This window comes from Lontra canadensis, unplaced genomic scaffold, assembly GCF_010015895.1.
Source record: "Lontra canadensis isolate GAN:19392208 unplaced genomic scaffold, GSC_riverotter_1.0 scaffold97, whole genome shotgun sequence".
Taxonomy (NCBI): Eukaryota; Metazoa; Chordata; class Mammalia; order Carnivora; family Mustelidae; genus Lontra; species Lontra canadensis.
This window is the reverse complement of record NW_022631091.1, coordinates 5250903-5267134: the sequence shown is the minus strand read 5'-3', so window position 1 is coordinate 5267134 and position 16232 is coordinate 5250903. Positions and strand designations below refer to the sequence as shown.

The 16232-nt window shown below is 54.4% G+C and overlaps 1 protein-coding gene across 4 annotated transcripts in view; it reads left to right on the top strand.

Annotated features, from left to right (window-relative positions):
- RPS6KA2 (ribosomal protein S6 kinase A2) overlaps positions 1-2737 on the top strand; it is a 304538-nt gene extending 301801 nt beyond the window's left edge. For all 4 annotated transcript variants that reach the window (XM_032837181.1, XM_032837184.1, XM_032837183.1 and 1 more), the window contains 2 exons: positions 514-651; positions 2195-2737. In XM_032837181.1, coding sequence (XP_032693072.1) covers positions 514-651; positions 2195-2320 — 264 coding nt within the window. In that variant the 3' untranslated portion in view covers positions 2321-2737. The remainder of the gene's footprint in view (positions 1-513; positions 652-2194) is intronic.
- Positions 2738-16232: the final 13495 nt, after the last annotated feature.

Here is a 16232-nt window from a genome sequence, read left to right as displayed (position 1 = left end):
TCTTTAAGTCACAGTCCTAGGAATCTTTATTGTGATTATCTTACAGTCACGTAAGAAAATCATCCCTATGGGACATGAGCCCGTTGGACCCACGTAATGGCTCCAGACGGACAGTTCTGTGGCTGGTGCCGATTTGTAGCAAACGTCTGTGGACTGGGCTAATCAAAATGTCACCACATGCACTGTCATCACTGTTTATGTCTGTGGTTAGTCATTTTTACTAAAAGAGCAGTTCGATAAATTACATGCACCATCCAACATTTCTACATTTGATTTCTCTTTGCATATCAAACCTTTAGTACGATAAAAACCTGAGGCGAGCCATCAAGGTGATGATAATTAAAATTCAAAAATCATTCACGTACTTTTAAAGCTGAAAGTAAACTTTGGACTCCCCCTCCCCCATCAGGGCAGAGAATCGGTCAGAACAACGGTGAGGCTTTGCCGTGGGAGGGAATGAAGGGATTTGGCTCAGGAAGTTCTTTGGACCAGCTTCTGCTGTCGCCCCCGCAGGATGTCGTGTCCAAGATGCTCCACGTAGACCCTCATCAGCGCCTGACAGCGGTTCAAGTCCTGAAACACCCGTGGATCGTGAACAGAGAGTACCTGTCCCAGAGCCAGCTCAGCAGACAGGACGTCCACCTGGTGAAGGTGCAGACAGGGAGCCGTGAGAGCGAGATGCCGGGGGTGGGGGGTTCAGGAAAGTCGCCCTGATCCCCCACAATTAACCTAAAGTAACCACGACACGAGAACCAGATGGGGAACCAGTAAGAGGCACAAACAGGTCTCCCTAATTTATTTAGTTCTACACATTTGTACACATACAAGCAATCACACACGAAATTCCGAGTAAGTTACAGCTTCTGGTGACAATCTTGTGATTCATTGTGTGCGTGTGTGTGTGTGTGTGCGCGCGCGAGTGCGTGTGTGCGTACGTGTGTGCACGGGTGTGTGCGCATGTGTGTGTGTGCGTGCGTGTGTGTGGCAGGCACATGTACATGTTTGGGACAGAGACAGACACAGAAGGAGAGAGGGAGACAGAAAGTAGGAGAGACAGACAGACAGATGGGGCAGGAGAGAGGGGGAGAGAGAGAGAGGTGGAGGGAGTCGCACATCGGCACCAATTCCAGGCTCCGAAGCCCTGGGTTCTAGAGCAGAGGTCTACGGACTTCTGTGCAGGGGCCCAGACTGTGAGGGCTGGAGGCTTCCAGAGCCAGACGTCTCTGCCGCTCCTCCTCGAATCCCCTGGTGGAGCACAGACATGCCCGCATACAGCCGGCAAGTGGCCAGGGGCAGCTGGGCCTCAGGAGAAGCTGGTCCGCAGGAACAGGGGCCCTGCACTGGGCCCGAGGGCAAGGGTCTGCCGCCCCCGTCGCACACCGTCTCACTTCATTTTCCTGAGACACTTTCCAGGGCACAGGCTTCGTGGAACCTGGCTAGACAGCTTGCTCTAGAGCATTCTGACATGCGAACCCCCTGACGGAGACTCAGGGCTGTCAAGGGAACAGAGATCAGGACACACCTGCCATCAGGGAGACGGTCTCAGTCCCAGGGATCCCGAGGTTTTCAGCAACAGAATAGCAGGAAGTGAACGGATCTGGGTGCACGCTCGCCGCCCGATGGTCCCAGCCTCACAAGCTCTGCCCGTGCGGTCCAACCGTGATCAGAGTCACCAAAGCCAGGCGTCCTCAGACCTGACCATAGCCAGGCAGCGGTCCCTGCCCACCTCGGTCATGATGCACCTGCGCCTGTGGTGCCATGTAGACGGACGGACAGACGTCCCGAGGACTGGAAGGTCTACACTGCAGGCACAAGCGTGTTCTGCCTCACATGCTTGGTGGAGGATGCTTGGAGCTTCGTGGGGAGGACGGAGGCTACATCACTCCCGGGTCTCAGTCCTTGGAGGGTAAAGCCCGTCTTCTAAAATCTGGCTAGTGTGGAAGGTAACATAGGGCAGGGATCGTGGGATCTCATCCAGGGGCTCCCTGAGACACCCCGGGCCACACGCACAGTTGAAGGCAGGTGTGGGATGGTCAGAGAACAAAACCGCTTTTATTCAGGAGGCCCGGAGCGTGCTGGACCCCGCCAGCTCAGGGCGCTTTGGTGGGGAGACCAAGGTTCAGAGGCGTCCAGAGGCCGCCCCACTCGGAAGTGTGTGGGCACCACAGTCACCTGCCCTCTCCCTTCCTTCCAGGGTGCCATGGCTGCCACCTACTTCGCTCTGAACAGAACTCCCCAGGCCCCGCGGCTGGAGCCGGTGCTGTCGTCTGGCCTGGCCCAGCGCAGGGGCATGAAGAGACTCACGTCCACGAGGCTATAGTGCGAGCACGCCCTGCAGAGCGTCCTGGGCTGGCGGGCGCTGGCCGGGGCTCCCGTCCCGGGCACTGCCAGGGTGACCGTGCCCGTCTCGAAGGCCCAGGAGCCTCCGCTCATTCCACGTTCTCTTGTTCAGCCTGAATGGATCCAGACCGGCGACCTCCCAGCGCCTCGCTGTGCCAACCCTGCTGCCTCCCTGCCCCGAGCCAGCCAGACGGACTCACTTCACTGCACACCACCATGAGCAGTGCCTGTAGGGTTCCTTCGGGCTCTGTAGGTCTTTTATGATCACGGCTTATATTTATATAGAGAGATATTTTTTCCAATGATAAAGCCAGTAAGGGGGTCAGGTTTCCGACACACACGTCCCCGCGATTCGGGTGGGCGGATGCGCTGACCGGCTCCCAGCACAGCCCCCTCCCCCCCCAGGAGGGGCTGGCCTCTGCGGTATGGTGTTGCCAGGAGGATGGGGTCAGCACATGGCACCCAGGAGTAGATGTCAGGTCCCCTCCAGTTGATCCAAAGAGCCCTCGTCCCATCGCCCTTCTTCCAGACTGAGGTGCTGGGTGTCCTCTCCAGGTAGCCGACCCACGTGGGGGAAGAGCCCGGAACCAGCAGGTGGCATCCTTGCTTTGGGAGCCTCTTTTCACAAGAATGGCGCGTCCCTGGGGAGGAGCCAGGGACAGCCTGTGCCCCCTGCCCTGTGTTCTTGTCCCCCCACGGCCGGGGCTGCAGGGCTGGGGGTCCACGCCCCCACCCTGGCTCTAGCGGTGGTCAAGGCCGCCCAGAGGTTCTGAGAGAACGCGTTGGGCCCAACGGCTGGTCGGCTGGTCGCGGTCTTCTGTCAGCCCCACGTGCTTTCATCCCAAAGCAGTGTTTTTGCTGTTTGCCTTCCCCTCTCTGGGCCGCAGGAGGTCTGCGAGCACAGGGAACCCTGAGCTCTGTTCCTCCCTTCCAGGCGCACTCCCAGCCCCACTGCAGCCAGGCCGGGGGACGGGAGGTCCTGCTGCCACACTGGGGCCCGGAGAGGAGCCAGAAGATGGGTGACCCGGGGCACCATGCACTTTGTAGAAGCTGTGCTTTTGTGTTGCGTTTGTGTTTCCGTTTTTCACCTAATGTTGTGGTGACATTTGATGTTTTCCACAGGGAGGGGCGCACACGGGAGGGGCCATGCGCATCTTAAATGAAACCGGGACAGGCAGGGCGCCCCTGCTGGACAGGAGGGGAGAGAGCGTGTGGCCCTCAGTGTCCTCCCCCAGCCCCACTGGGGGAGCCCCCAGGCCGGCCCAGGACTCCCCGCCGCCCTTGGCGGGATGCGGGGCGCCTGTGGTCCTCTGCTGATCTTACTAGGAAGACCTGTTTCCTCGTTCTTCGTTCCCATCTCAACCAGCCACACACCTCGAAAAGACAAAAACAAAAGCAACATGTGGCATCCTGGGCATAACTGCTTAGCTTGTTCCAAGTGTGCTTGGACCTTAAACTGTGACCTTGTTTCAGAAGCACCTGTTATTCTGTGAGCCTCTCTCCCCGCTCGGAGAACCACCAGAAGGAAAGGTGGGGGCAGGGTCGCCATTGGCTTCCCTCCCACAAAGCCTCCTGAGGCAGCTCCCATATTTTCTCACTGGAAATTGCTTTTCCCCAAGGCCACAAAGGCTTGGTTCCCAACAGTTTTGTTTTAGGTCTGAATTATTTGATCTATGATTAGAAGCTTAGGAGAAACTGGATAGCCCTTAGCTATCAGTAGCTCACGATAGCCGATAGCTCACGGTTTTGCCCTCCCAGCAAGCCACCGAGGTCATCACACCTTCTGTCTGCTGCGGGGCCACGGCTCCAGGGCTCCTGCGGCCGCGGGGTGCCGCCCGGCTGCTGGTTTGCTCACGGAGAGTCCGAGTGCGGAGGGACGCAGGCCTGCGGACGGAGGAGCCCGGGAGCAACAGGGAGAGGGGCCAGCGGGCTCTCTCTGCACACCGCCGCCCCTGCTCTTCCCCTCACTCAGTGCCACCACGCACGCAGCCCCCACCTGCCACTCCGGGAGTCGCAGAGCGACCTGGGGGCTCACCTTGCACCAAGTCGTGCCCTTAGCCAAGGGCGGGGGCCGGCAGTGGTGGCGGCAGAGACCCCACGGGCACCTGTCAGGATGAACCAACTCTACTTGAATGTCTGTCAGATACCGCCATTTGGCGCACCTTCTCCAGGCCACAGCGACACTTGAAACCCTTCCAGAAAGTCAGCCTAGAGAAGTCGGTACCACAGTTGAAACCCAGCTCCGAGGTCTTCAGTGGAAGAGCCAGTGGCTGTGCGTTCTGAGCAGTATCAGCGTGGAGGAAGGGTGACTTCCCCTTTCACTTGCCCTGTGCGGGGCTCCCCCGCCAGCCCTGAGAGGCTCCAGGGGCTTTGCACAGGCGGCCAGACCGCGGGGAGTCAGATCGCTGCCCCACAGATGGTGGAACCGTCCCCCTCCGGATCACAGCCCCACAGACTCTCATGAGAAAACCGAGCCCTGGCCCTCAGGCCTCCTCCCCCACCGCCCCACAGTCCCCCCAGGGAGCCCACTGTGGTCTCGCCCCCCTGTAAGCCCCCCTGTTTGACAGGAACACCTGTCTCACCCCGGCGGGGCGGGGGCTCTGCCGGATGCCATCCCCAAGTCAAATTTGGGCAAGAGTGAGGTTTCATCTGTATCCTTAGGTCAGATTGTCTGTGATTTTAACCTAACCTTGCGTGTCTTGATGCCTGGAAGATTGTCCAACGTTTTAAACGATAGTAGTGCTTCATGGTAGCCAGTATTGATCATTAAACGGTGTTGTTCCTGCAGCCGCGCGGTGAGACTTTGGCCTCACACTTGACTGATTCTCTCAAGCACATGATGAACTTGATTTGCACTCTGTTTTCCTTTCCAAATGGTTTCGTTGCCCCTCACCTCTCCAAGAGTCCTTAAAATTCTCGAGTGGAAAAGGACGCTGCAGCTCCCTGGTGGAGAGAAGACGGAGGAGCACCCAGCGTGGGTTTGCAGAGCCCGGGCAGAGCCGTGGGAGACGTGGACTCTCCGCCGCTGGTGGCCCGAGGAGCTTCCTACCCTGACCCGACTCGGCACTTTGTTTACAAGCCTGCATCTGTGTTTATAGGTCATTATGTTCACGCTTTGTGTTTTATGTTTGAGATGGGCAGCGACTATACAGATATTTATTACGCTTTCCAGACTTTCTGAATAGATTTTTTTGAATAAACATGGGTTTTATGAAGTGTAATCTTTTTCTAGGCTAACAATAATTCCCGGACTCTGTGTGGTCGCCAGCAGGTCCGCAGGTAAGTGTCTTGCTCCTCCCGTCCCCTCGCTCTGTCCTCGGGCTGCTGCTGGCCCCTGCCGCTGCTGGGTGGCATCTGCGTGGGGAGTGTGACCATCCACTCCACGCCGAGAGCTGCTAATGACATGTGTAGCCTCGCTACAAGATACCCCCACTAGCAGACATCCGAAAGAGTTCAAAATCAGCCCAGCGGGCTTTGATATGAGCAGCAGCGACAGTCTAGACTTTAAACCTTTGAAATGATTAATGACAAAATATTGAATTTTGGCCTCACAGCCCCTGAAAGGCAACTCTCCTGACGTTTTAGAAGAAAGGAAGCCAGAGGGCTTCCACACCCCTAGGGTTCCAGTGGTGTCCAGACTTCATGCCTTCATTCCTTGCAGGACCCCCATGTAAGTTGGGGAAGACGGCGCCCCACACGGCGGTGCCCGTGTCCGCTCATACTCTGGTCTGGACATTGGTGGACTAGATGGGATTAATGTTCACAGATTGTTCAGATGTGATCACTGCTTACAATTACTTGAATCGAGTAAAGCAGTTCATATGTCCTGGGTCTCAGCCAATCCGACGAAGACCTTGAGAGCAAAGACTACGGTTTCCCAAAGAAGAGGGAATTCTCCCCAAGACGACATGGAAGCCCTGTCTGAGTCTCCAGCCGTCAGACCCGCTTGTCAACACCAACACTTACTGAGTGCGCAGCCCGCAGCTCCGTTTGTGCCCATCAGACCTGCCGGCCCTCATGGCTGAGCCAGCTCCTTAAAATGAATGTCTCCCCCTCTCCCTCGACACAGAGATCAACTGATTGATCAATGACAGATGCAGAGACGTAGCTAGAGATGGAAACATACCTCCCACTGGCTCCGTTTCTCCAGAGAACTCCAATTCAGTACGACTCTGAAATGGAGAGGCAGTTTGGCTGTCTTCTGGGCCTGATGGAGTCACACCGAGTCGGGTGTGCCATTGAATGCACAGCCGGGCCCCAGGCAGCTCTGTCCCTGAAAGGACTTTCCACTTGCTTTAACCACAGCTCTGTCTATACCCAGCCATCAGCTCGGCTACCTGGTGCCACATGTTATAGGTTGCCTTGGGTGCAATGTTGGTCCCGAGCATTTCTTTCCATTATCAGGGTTCTGCCTATCCTTTTCTTTTTTTAAAATATTCCTTTTTTTTTTTTAAAGATTTTATTTATTTATTTGACAGAGAGAGAGATCACAAGTAGGCAGAGAGGTAGGCAGGGGTAGGGGGAAGCAGGCTCCCCACGGAGCAGGGAGCCCGATGCAGCCTTGATCCCAGGATCCTGAGATCATGACCTGATCCAAAGGCAGAGGCTTAACCGCTGAGCCACCCAGGCACCATTGCCTGTCCTTTTCATGCCAGCTTGGGCCATGTGTCCATAAACCTTCTCTAGAACTCATTGTTCCCCAGAGAGCCTGTATGACAGGAGTAACCGTTGTCAGGAACTCGGGTGTCCGCATTTCCTCCTGCCCAGGACACTGCTGAGGAAGTGTTCTCTCTGTTCCGGGCTCAGCACAGGGCCTGGCACAAAAAGTGATTTGTTAACGCAGAAATAGGTAAGGTATTGAGCTGGGGGCCGCATGAGATTCTAAATAGGGCGTTGGCGTCCTCCGGTGGGTTAGGTGGCCTCAGTGACGTGAGGGGAATCCCCGAAGTTCACTCCTGCGCCCCTCTCAGGGCCCAGGCCATCCGTGTGATTGCAGGGCTCACTGACCGCCCCGGGGGCTGCATATCAGCTCCCCGCAGACACACACTTGCCTCTCCAGATTCCTGAACTCAGTCGCAACACTTCCCCACACAGCATTTCCAAAGGCTACAGCCGGAGATCCTTGGATCTGAGGCCTCCCTCCCACCTCTCACAGTCGTGGGTCTACACTCCCTGCTGGTGCTGGAGTCGCACTCCCTTCCGCTGGTCCCTGCTCTCACCTCCACCTCTGTGGTCACCTCCTGCCTGGCCTTCCTGCTGCAACGTCACTTCTCAAACCCCTTTTCAACCTTGCAGCTCAAAATTCTATCAAAAGACAATGATGCCGCTATCACTGTACTCTGTCAAAGGAAACCTCCAGCATGGCCATTCTCAGAGCAGGTCTGGCTCTCTGACCTGGCACCAGCCCCCCATGACCTTGGCCGCCATGTTTCATTGTCGGCAGGCACATCCTGCCTGCCGTTGAGGCTGTGCTGTCCAATGGAGTGGACACCGGCCCACGTTCGGCTATCAACATTCACACTTAGCACTAAGTACACTTCGAACTTCCGTTCCCTGGCCACACTGGCCCCTTTCCAAGTGTCCCACAGCCGCATGAGGCTGGGGCTCCCACGTTGGATGGCAGAGACTATGGCACATGTCTGTGATCACGGGAAGTTCCACTAGACGCCGCCATTCTCGTGTGTCAGTGGGGAGACTTAGACACAAGAGAATCCGCTCCAGCCAGTTTAAGCAGAAAGAGCTGGGGCCCCACCATGTGCGGCTCTGCTGGCAGAGACACCCCGCCCTGCACCAGACTCATCTCTGCTCCACGCCTCACAGGGACGACGCCCTCCCACCTGCTCCGGCCTCAGCCCAGGTGGTGAGGCAATGTCCGGGCCTCACATAAAGCCCAGCACCACCCACATACCCATGTATAGGAATGGGGACACAGGAGGGGGCGACGGGAAATGAGTCATGATAAAACCCAGGAGAAGCTGTGGGTTGTTAGTGTGTTGGGTTAAAGTGTGTCCTCCCCACAAATTCTCATGTTAGAGGGACCGTAGGACCCACCATGTGACATGTTGGAGGGAGGCTGTCAAGTTAAGATGAGGTCATTGGGCTGGGTCCCCAACTAAGATGGCTGATGTCCCTCTAAAAAGGGGGAATGTGGACCCAGAGGTAGACACACACACAGGGCCAAGGGTGTGGACGCACCATGAGAAGATGGCCTTGTGGCCAAGCGGGGAGGTCTCAGAAGAAACCAGCCCTGCCCATGCCTTGACTTGGGACCTCCCACCTCCGGAACAGTGAGAAGTCAGTGTCTGTTGCTGAAGCCTCCGGTGTGGCAGTCTGTCCCAGCAGCCCGAGCAGAGACAGAGCTAGGACAGCCCACATCGCTGAGGCAGTTGGCAGAGCGCTGATGGCGTCCCCATCTGCCTCCCTCATTCCTGATCCCTTCTTCCTGTCCCCTGGCCAGCGTCTGAGCCAGTTGGGGGCCTCTGTCTTCATTTCCATCTGTGTTTCTAGGGGGCTGTGCCTTCATCGGCCCCCATCTCCCAGTGGATGGGCCATGGGGGGGGCACCTCCTTCTGCCCCCAGAGTAGCCAAAAGCCCAGTTACCTCGTTCATCCACTGAGACCACTCGATGGTGACACTTCTTGGCCTGTGGGTTATGTATGGCATCTGATGGGTCAGCGGGAGGGAGCCACGTGTGTCGCCCTGGGAAACACCTTCCAGCAGAGCCCAAAAGCCCCGAGAAAAGAAAGAAGCACTTTGCTGGGTAGGAATGGAAGCAGCCCTACTTGCTCTAGCCTCCCTCAATCTCCAGTCCGTGCAGGAAAGAAAAGCTCCCCAGCACGGTGGTGCAGTGCCCCTTGCCGAGGCCCGGACATGCCCTGGTCCCCCAGAGCCCGGACCACCCCTCAGTCGCCCACACCACGGTCCTACCAAGCCTGACCCACAAGGCTGCGTGGCAGAACCTGAGAACCTGGAGGCCCTTGGTCTCCTTCCCTGGGTCTGGGGCAGCTCGGGCCGCAGAGACCTCAGAGCTGAGTAGGGGCTGAAGGCGGGGGCCTTCCTTCCTCATGCTTTAGGAGGGGGACGTCTGAGTTGAGGGTCCGGGGTTTCTGTGTCTGGCAGAGACCTGCTTCCTGGTCACACAAGGCTCTGGGATCTTCCCGTAAGGGGCCCATCTTCATGACCCCCTCAACCTAATCACCCCCAAAGGCCCCCAGTACCATCCCACCAGGCACAGGCCTTCAAAGTGTGAATCTGGGGAGACAAACCTCAGCCTGCCCTGCCTCCTCAGCTGTGTTTCTGGGTCAGAACCAGCTGGTGGGTTTCTGATGTCATTGGTCCCCTGACGGCAGGAAGGGTGTCCCCTCTCACATCTCTTACTTCTCTAAGAAGGAGCTTCCTTGTCGCTCCCACCCAGCGGGTCAGGGAGCACGGCCCTGAGGCCACGGGACATGGCTGGGGGTCCGGGCCACTGCTCACCCAACACACCTGTGCCTGACCCCCCGCTGCTCACACCCACCCCCTGCTGTGACCTGGACAGAGGGGCGGACAGACAGAGGCAGCCCTGGTCTGCTCCGCTGTGTCCTCTGCGGGGACACCCTTCCCAGGCCTTGCAAGGGCTGCTCCGGCCTCTGAGAGGCTCTGTCTGATGGTCCCATGCGAAGGTCAGCCTACCGCCCTGCGTGGTCCTGCTGGGGCTCGTCCCTCCCTGGACTCCCTCCTCGCCCTCGGCGTGACCTGCCTTTCTCTCTCTCTCTCTCCGCTGTCCTGCTGGAACATGAGCTTGGCAGAGTCCCCGTGTTTACCTGAACGCCGGACGTACTCGTCAACAACCAGCCCGTTAAGCTCACGGCACAAAACTGGGGAGCAGCACAGAGACAAGGGTGGGAGCCCACCCCGATCTGAGCTGGGTTTCCCTTAGGAAACTCTCCCCCTTCCTCCTCCTCCCCACCCACCCCAAAAGTCGCCGGGAAACAATTTTGACACATGGTACCCGGGCTGTGGGACTGCAGGGAAATGCGTACCGTCTGGCACCGGGAAGTCCAGGGTTCAGGCTGACTGGGTCATCGTGAGCGGCGTGAGGACTCGATGGGGGTCCTTCGATCAGGGAGACCTCACAGAAGTCTCGGGGCCTCCTGCACTCGACGGGGCACGCTGCTTGCTCCTGGAGAGGGGCTCCGGGCTTGCACATGGGACTCAGGACGATTCTTCCTTGGCAGAAACATCCAGAAAACTTACTGCCAACACAGGCAATGTCCCCTTCAGGTTAATGATTTGGTGATGCTGGAGTTGGCTTGACCGACGGGGAATTCGGTAAAGCTGCACCTTCTCCTTTTAAGTGTAGAACTAGGCCAGGGATAACAGACAAGGACAACCAAATATTAGCTTTCAGATACACCACTTAGGACGGCATTCCAGCCCCGAGCAGCCAGACCCACAGGGACATTCCTTTGAGGCTGTGTCAACAAGCCTAACCCGGGCTGAGGTCAACCAGTTCCGTGGGTGACAGTTTTCTGAAGACCCGAGCTGCTCTCGTTCTGCGTTTTAATGTCTCTGCCTCCCATGTGACAGTATCACGCTCCCGGGCTATTCACGCCACACACAGGCCACGGTCCACCTGACCGTCCCAATCTCTGGCACTGACATCCCGTGTGGAGAATGTGTAATTCAAGTCTAGACACAGTCCCAAGAGCTCAAGTTCCCCCCTCACAGGCTTCCCCCTGGGAAGAGGCGCCCTTGTGGGAAGCCAGTGGAGATGGCCACGGGTCCTTCAGGTAAAAGAGAGGCGACCATTGCCGGGACCAGGAGGTCAGAGGCAGGAATCCGTGATGTAAGCTGGGGAGACTCACAACGGCCCATGCGTAGAAAAGAGCAGGGGGGGAGGAGAAACCGCAGTTCGTGATGCAGAAAATTCGTCTCTGAGGCAGATATGTTAAGCCGACATTATATACGCAGAATATGTACAAGTCCTTCCTCTGTTGGAAACATCATTTAGGTTAAACAAAGTCACCCTAATGAACTGATCTGAAACACACCTACACAGCCCCAGTAGGAAACCAGATCTAAAATGAACAGCAGGATTTCAGACGTAGAAACTTTGCCAGTCCCGGGCCTGGAAAGCCAACCCTCGGAGAGCGTGTCTTTGAATCTTGAGTGGCAGCTAAGGGCGGGTAAACTAATTTCTGTCCCAACAGACAGTGCTCCAGCTTGTTAACTGGAATCGGGGGTTTATGGAATTTTAAAACAAAACACTGATGTCAGGGCACCTGGGTGGCTCAGTGCGTTAAGCCTCTGCCTTCAGCTCAGGTCATGATCTCGGGGTCCTGGGATCGAGCCCTCATCGGGCTCTCTGCTCAGCAGGGAGCCTTCTTCCTCCTCTCTCTCTGCCTGTCTCTCTGCCTACTTGTGATCTCTCTCTGTCAAATAAATAAATAAAATATTTTTTTTAAAAAGTCACCGATGTTTATCTTATTGCTTGTTCCACTGTGTGATACGTATTGAAAACGTTTGCATTCTGTTTTCTGGGGCAGACACTGATGTGGGAAACAAAGGAAGAAGAAAATTTATTAAATGTCCTTACTACCTACAGCCCATTGACAAGTCCCTGAAACAGACAGAGTGACCTTGCTCTAGGAACTCAGCTGCCTCCATGTTAACACTTTTTTAAGTGTTAACTTAAGTTAACTTTTTTAAGTGAGACTGGCAAAAGCTAGTCTCAGCCAGACCTCCAGGATCCTATGAGTCTACTTTAATGCATAAAAATTCCTTTGGAAACTTCCTTTATTTCTGCCCCCCAAGGTACATGTTGGCAACCATCCTCCAAGCATATGACCCACTAATAGACAGCTGAAGGGTCTCATGACTGAGGGTTTACGGAACAATAATAAATGACCTTTCCAACAACAGCTAGCCGCCCCCATTAGGATCCTGGAAAAGTTGTTGTCAAAAGACCTGGAAGTTCTGTGCTATCCTTAACCCTCTCCCAGCTTGAAAATATGTAACAGGGCCACTCCCCATGAACCCAGTGTAGCTCTCTCCGCCCACAGGTCGTGTCCCTGTGCTTATTTTTTTTATTTTTTTAAAATATTTTATTTATTTATTTGACAGAGAGGGATCACAAGTAGGCAGAGAAAGAGAGGGGAAGCAGGCTCCCCTCCGAGCAGAGAGCCCGATCCGGGACTCAATCCCAGGACCCTGAGATCATGACCTGAGGCAAAGGCAGAGGCTTAACCCACTGAGCCACCCAGGTGCCCCCCGTGCTTATTTTTTAATAAAACCACCTTTTTGCATCAAAGACATCTCAAGAATTTTTTCTGGGGGGGGGGTGCCTGTGTGGCTCAGTGGATTAAAGCCTCTGCCTTCAGTTCAGGTCATGATCCCAGGGTCCTGGGATTGAGCCCCACATCGGGCTCTCTGCTCAGTGGGAAGCCTGCTTCCTCCTCTCTCTCTCTGCCTGCCTCTCTGCCTACTTGTGATCTCTGTCTGTCAAATAAATAAATAAAATTTTAGAAAAAAAAATTCTTTCTTGGCCATTGGCCTTGAACCCTAAGGTCTTCCCTACATCAGAGACCACTAAAAAAAAAAGAAAGACATAAACTTTAAAAAAAAGAAAGAAAATTGAGCATTTGAATTGAGATGAATCATAAGTGTAAAATACATTATGATATTTTGAAGACTTAGTATGGAAAGAAGAAAATAAAACATTTCAATAATAATTTTTATACTGAATATATATTGAAATAATATTTTGTTGTATTGGGCTAGATTATAGCATTAAAAGTATCCCCACCTATTTCTTTCTAGTCTTAATTGTGTGTCTGCATGTAAAGCTCTGCATGTGACTCCATGTACATTTCTAGTCCCTTTTCCCTCATGCCCGGCCGCGTGGGAGGGGTTCAGGGCCCAGCAGCCCTATGAAGCGTCCCGCCTGCGCAACAGGCCTGGTTACTTTGTCCTCCCTTCCTTGGATTACTTCTTTGAATCCCTTCATCCCCCGCCTGCTTGACTGGATTCAGCTTCCAGGTGTGGGTGGACCCTTCTAGGCGGAGGCATCAGAGCAGGAGGTACTATTGTTCTGATAGTAACGTTAAGTATGATTTCCTAGACCCCTCCTAGACCATGTGCATTCCCCTTTCAGACGGCAAATGACGCCTGGAAAGATCCATGTCCCATCTAGCTGCAGAGTGGTCTTAGCCTACCTTGCGGATTTTCTCTGAACCCGTCCTTTCCTCAGGGACTGCAGACCGGTGTTCTTTAATTCTAACCTTTCATATTTATGAGCTGAATTTATCCTGAGAAGAAGAGCTTTCCTTCATCCATAGGACTGTCTGAAATAGTTCCTATAGGTAAATGCTTCTTTCCCTTCAGTTACCAAGAGTTGGTGCTTTTTTTTGTAATTATTGTAGGCGCCCACTTAGCCAGAGTGACTCCATCTCGGTTAAACAGCCATTTTGTTGTTTGTGCAATAAAACTTAAACTGACCCTGCCCCCCCCCACCCGAGGAACTTACTCAAAAGCAAGTCTGGGAAAACAGTAAAATATGGTCGACAAGTCCCTGATAACAGAGCCCAAATACAAGGACGGGTCAGGTCAGGTGGAGATAACAGAGCCCAGAAGGCAAGGACGAGTCAGGCCAGGTGGAGACAATCTCATTGGCCAGGCTCGACCACATGGCCTTTGCTCTATAAAAGCTAATCTGTGAAGCTGGGGGGGTCGTTGCTCTCTCGGTAAGAGGCGGCCCCCACCGGTGGGTTTGATTCTCGGTGCTGGCGCGAAATAAAGCTTTGCTTGACCTTCGCTTTGTATCAGTCTCGCTCCTTTGATCACGGACCCTATCAATTATGACAGAGTTTCAGGTTTTTGTCATTTGCTTTTTCTCCTGTGCATTTTTTTTTTTTTTAAGTTGTGGGTCTTTCTTTCTTTTTTACCGTTCAGTTTTTAAAAATAACTTTACTGGGATACCATTCACACTAGCATGCAATTTCCCCCTTTAAAGTGTACAGTTTGATGGTTTCGAGCACATTCGCAGAGCTGTACTGCCGTCAGCACAACCCATGTGGGAGCATTGTCATCACCCGGGCTGCGTGCCCATGCGCGCCTCAGCAGCCCCGAGCACCTATGGATCCCTCCATGTGCCCGCCCTGGACACTTCATATGAGCAGCGGCGCACCACATGTGGTCCCCTGTGCCTCGAGGACCCATAAGCACAGCGCTTGCAGGGTCCATCCCTGTGGTAGCGCGTGCCAGGACCTCGTTGCTTTTAATTGCTGAAAAATATTTCATTGTGGGGTGTCTGGGTGGCTCAGATGTTAAGTGTCTGCCTCCGGCTGAAGTTAAGATCCCAGGGTCTTGGGATCGAGCCCCACATGGGCTCGCAGCTGGGCAGGAAGCCTGCTTCTCCTTCCCCCAATTCCCCCTCTTGTGTTCTCTCTCTCTCTCTCTCTCTCTCTCTGTCAATTAAATAAATAAATAAAATCTTTACAACAACGTAATAACAATATCCCATTGTATGGTTATTCCACATCTTGTGTGTTCTGTCAGCTGATCTGACATTTGGGTTGTTTTCACTTTCTGGCTGTTATCTACCGTGCTGCGGTGAGCCTTTGGACCCCAGGGCTGTGTGAACGCATGTTTTCAGTTCCCTCGGGTGGGGCTCTGGGAGAGGGATTGCTGGGGTCGCCGGCAGCCGCGTGTGTAGTCGTGGGAAGAACTGCGAGGGCCGCTGCTCCAATCGGCGAGGGCGCCCCTTCCTCTGCCTCCTCGGGGACACCTGCTGGGCTCCATTTGCTGCCCTTCTGCGGAGTGTAAAGCGGTATCTCCTTCTGGCTTTCTCATTTCCCTCACGGCCCATAATGAGCACCTTTTCATGAGCTTTGTGGCCATTTGTGTATCTTTGGAGAAATCTCTATTCGGTCCTTTGCTTGTACTTTGACTGGGTCGTCTTTGTGCTACCGGTTGTAAGTGCTCTTTCAGTATCTCAGGTGCATGTCCCTTATCAGATACATGGTTTGCAGAAATGTTCTCCCATTCCGTGGCCTTTTGTTGCATCTTTTTGTTCTCCCTTGAGGATCACGGGGAAGAGGAGTCTCCATGGCTTGTAGTCACTGTTCTTTCTGATACACAAATTGTCGTGGGTTTAGCCAGGGGGAGCCCCTCCTCATGGCTTCCTTTTCTGTCAACACAGCCCCTCTCCCTCTCGTCCTCACAAAGGCAGAATTTCAGCCAGTGTCTGGGCAGATCAGAGGAGTTTCCAGGCTTTTGCAGTCACAACCCAAGGGCTCATCCAGGCTCCATCCGCTGCTGCGGAGAAGGCAGGCTGGTTCCCATCACGGACTAAGTCTGCAGTCAGAGATAAGAGCTTCCATTCCTGCTGATGCCATTGTAGCCGGGGCACAGGGGTGCAGGAGTGCTTGGCTCCAAGGGTCCCAAACACGGCAGGTCTGCTGTTGTCACTGACAAAATCCAAAGCAGAGACACAAGTGGCTATGAAAGAAGAAAAGGATTTTTTTTTCGAGGCCAATGCTGGAAAGGCAGTGACCTTGTGTCTCAAAGGCTAGCTCTAAAGTGCCAAAAATATTTCCAGGTTTATATAAGGAAAATGTGGGGCAAAGACGGGAGGTTATGTGCAGCGGGGCAGTGAAGGTCAAACTGATCATCGTCTCAGAGTCAGTCACCCGTGGGGTCTTGCTGGCTCAGGGCAATCCTTGTTGCCTGAGAGGTAGTTGGTTCCCTAGAGGGGATGCTTGACTACAGGGTCTTCCCCCTGAGCCAAGAGACCAAATGGAAAGAAGAATCCAACCAGAGAGTGGAAGGTCAAGGTGAAGGTATCCCAAGTCCCCTGTCATACGCGCCCCCAACATGGTTTTCACCACACTCAGAAACAAACAATTGTGTAG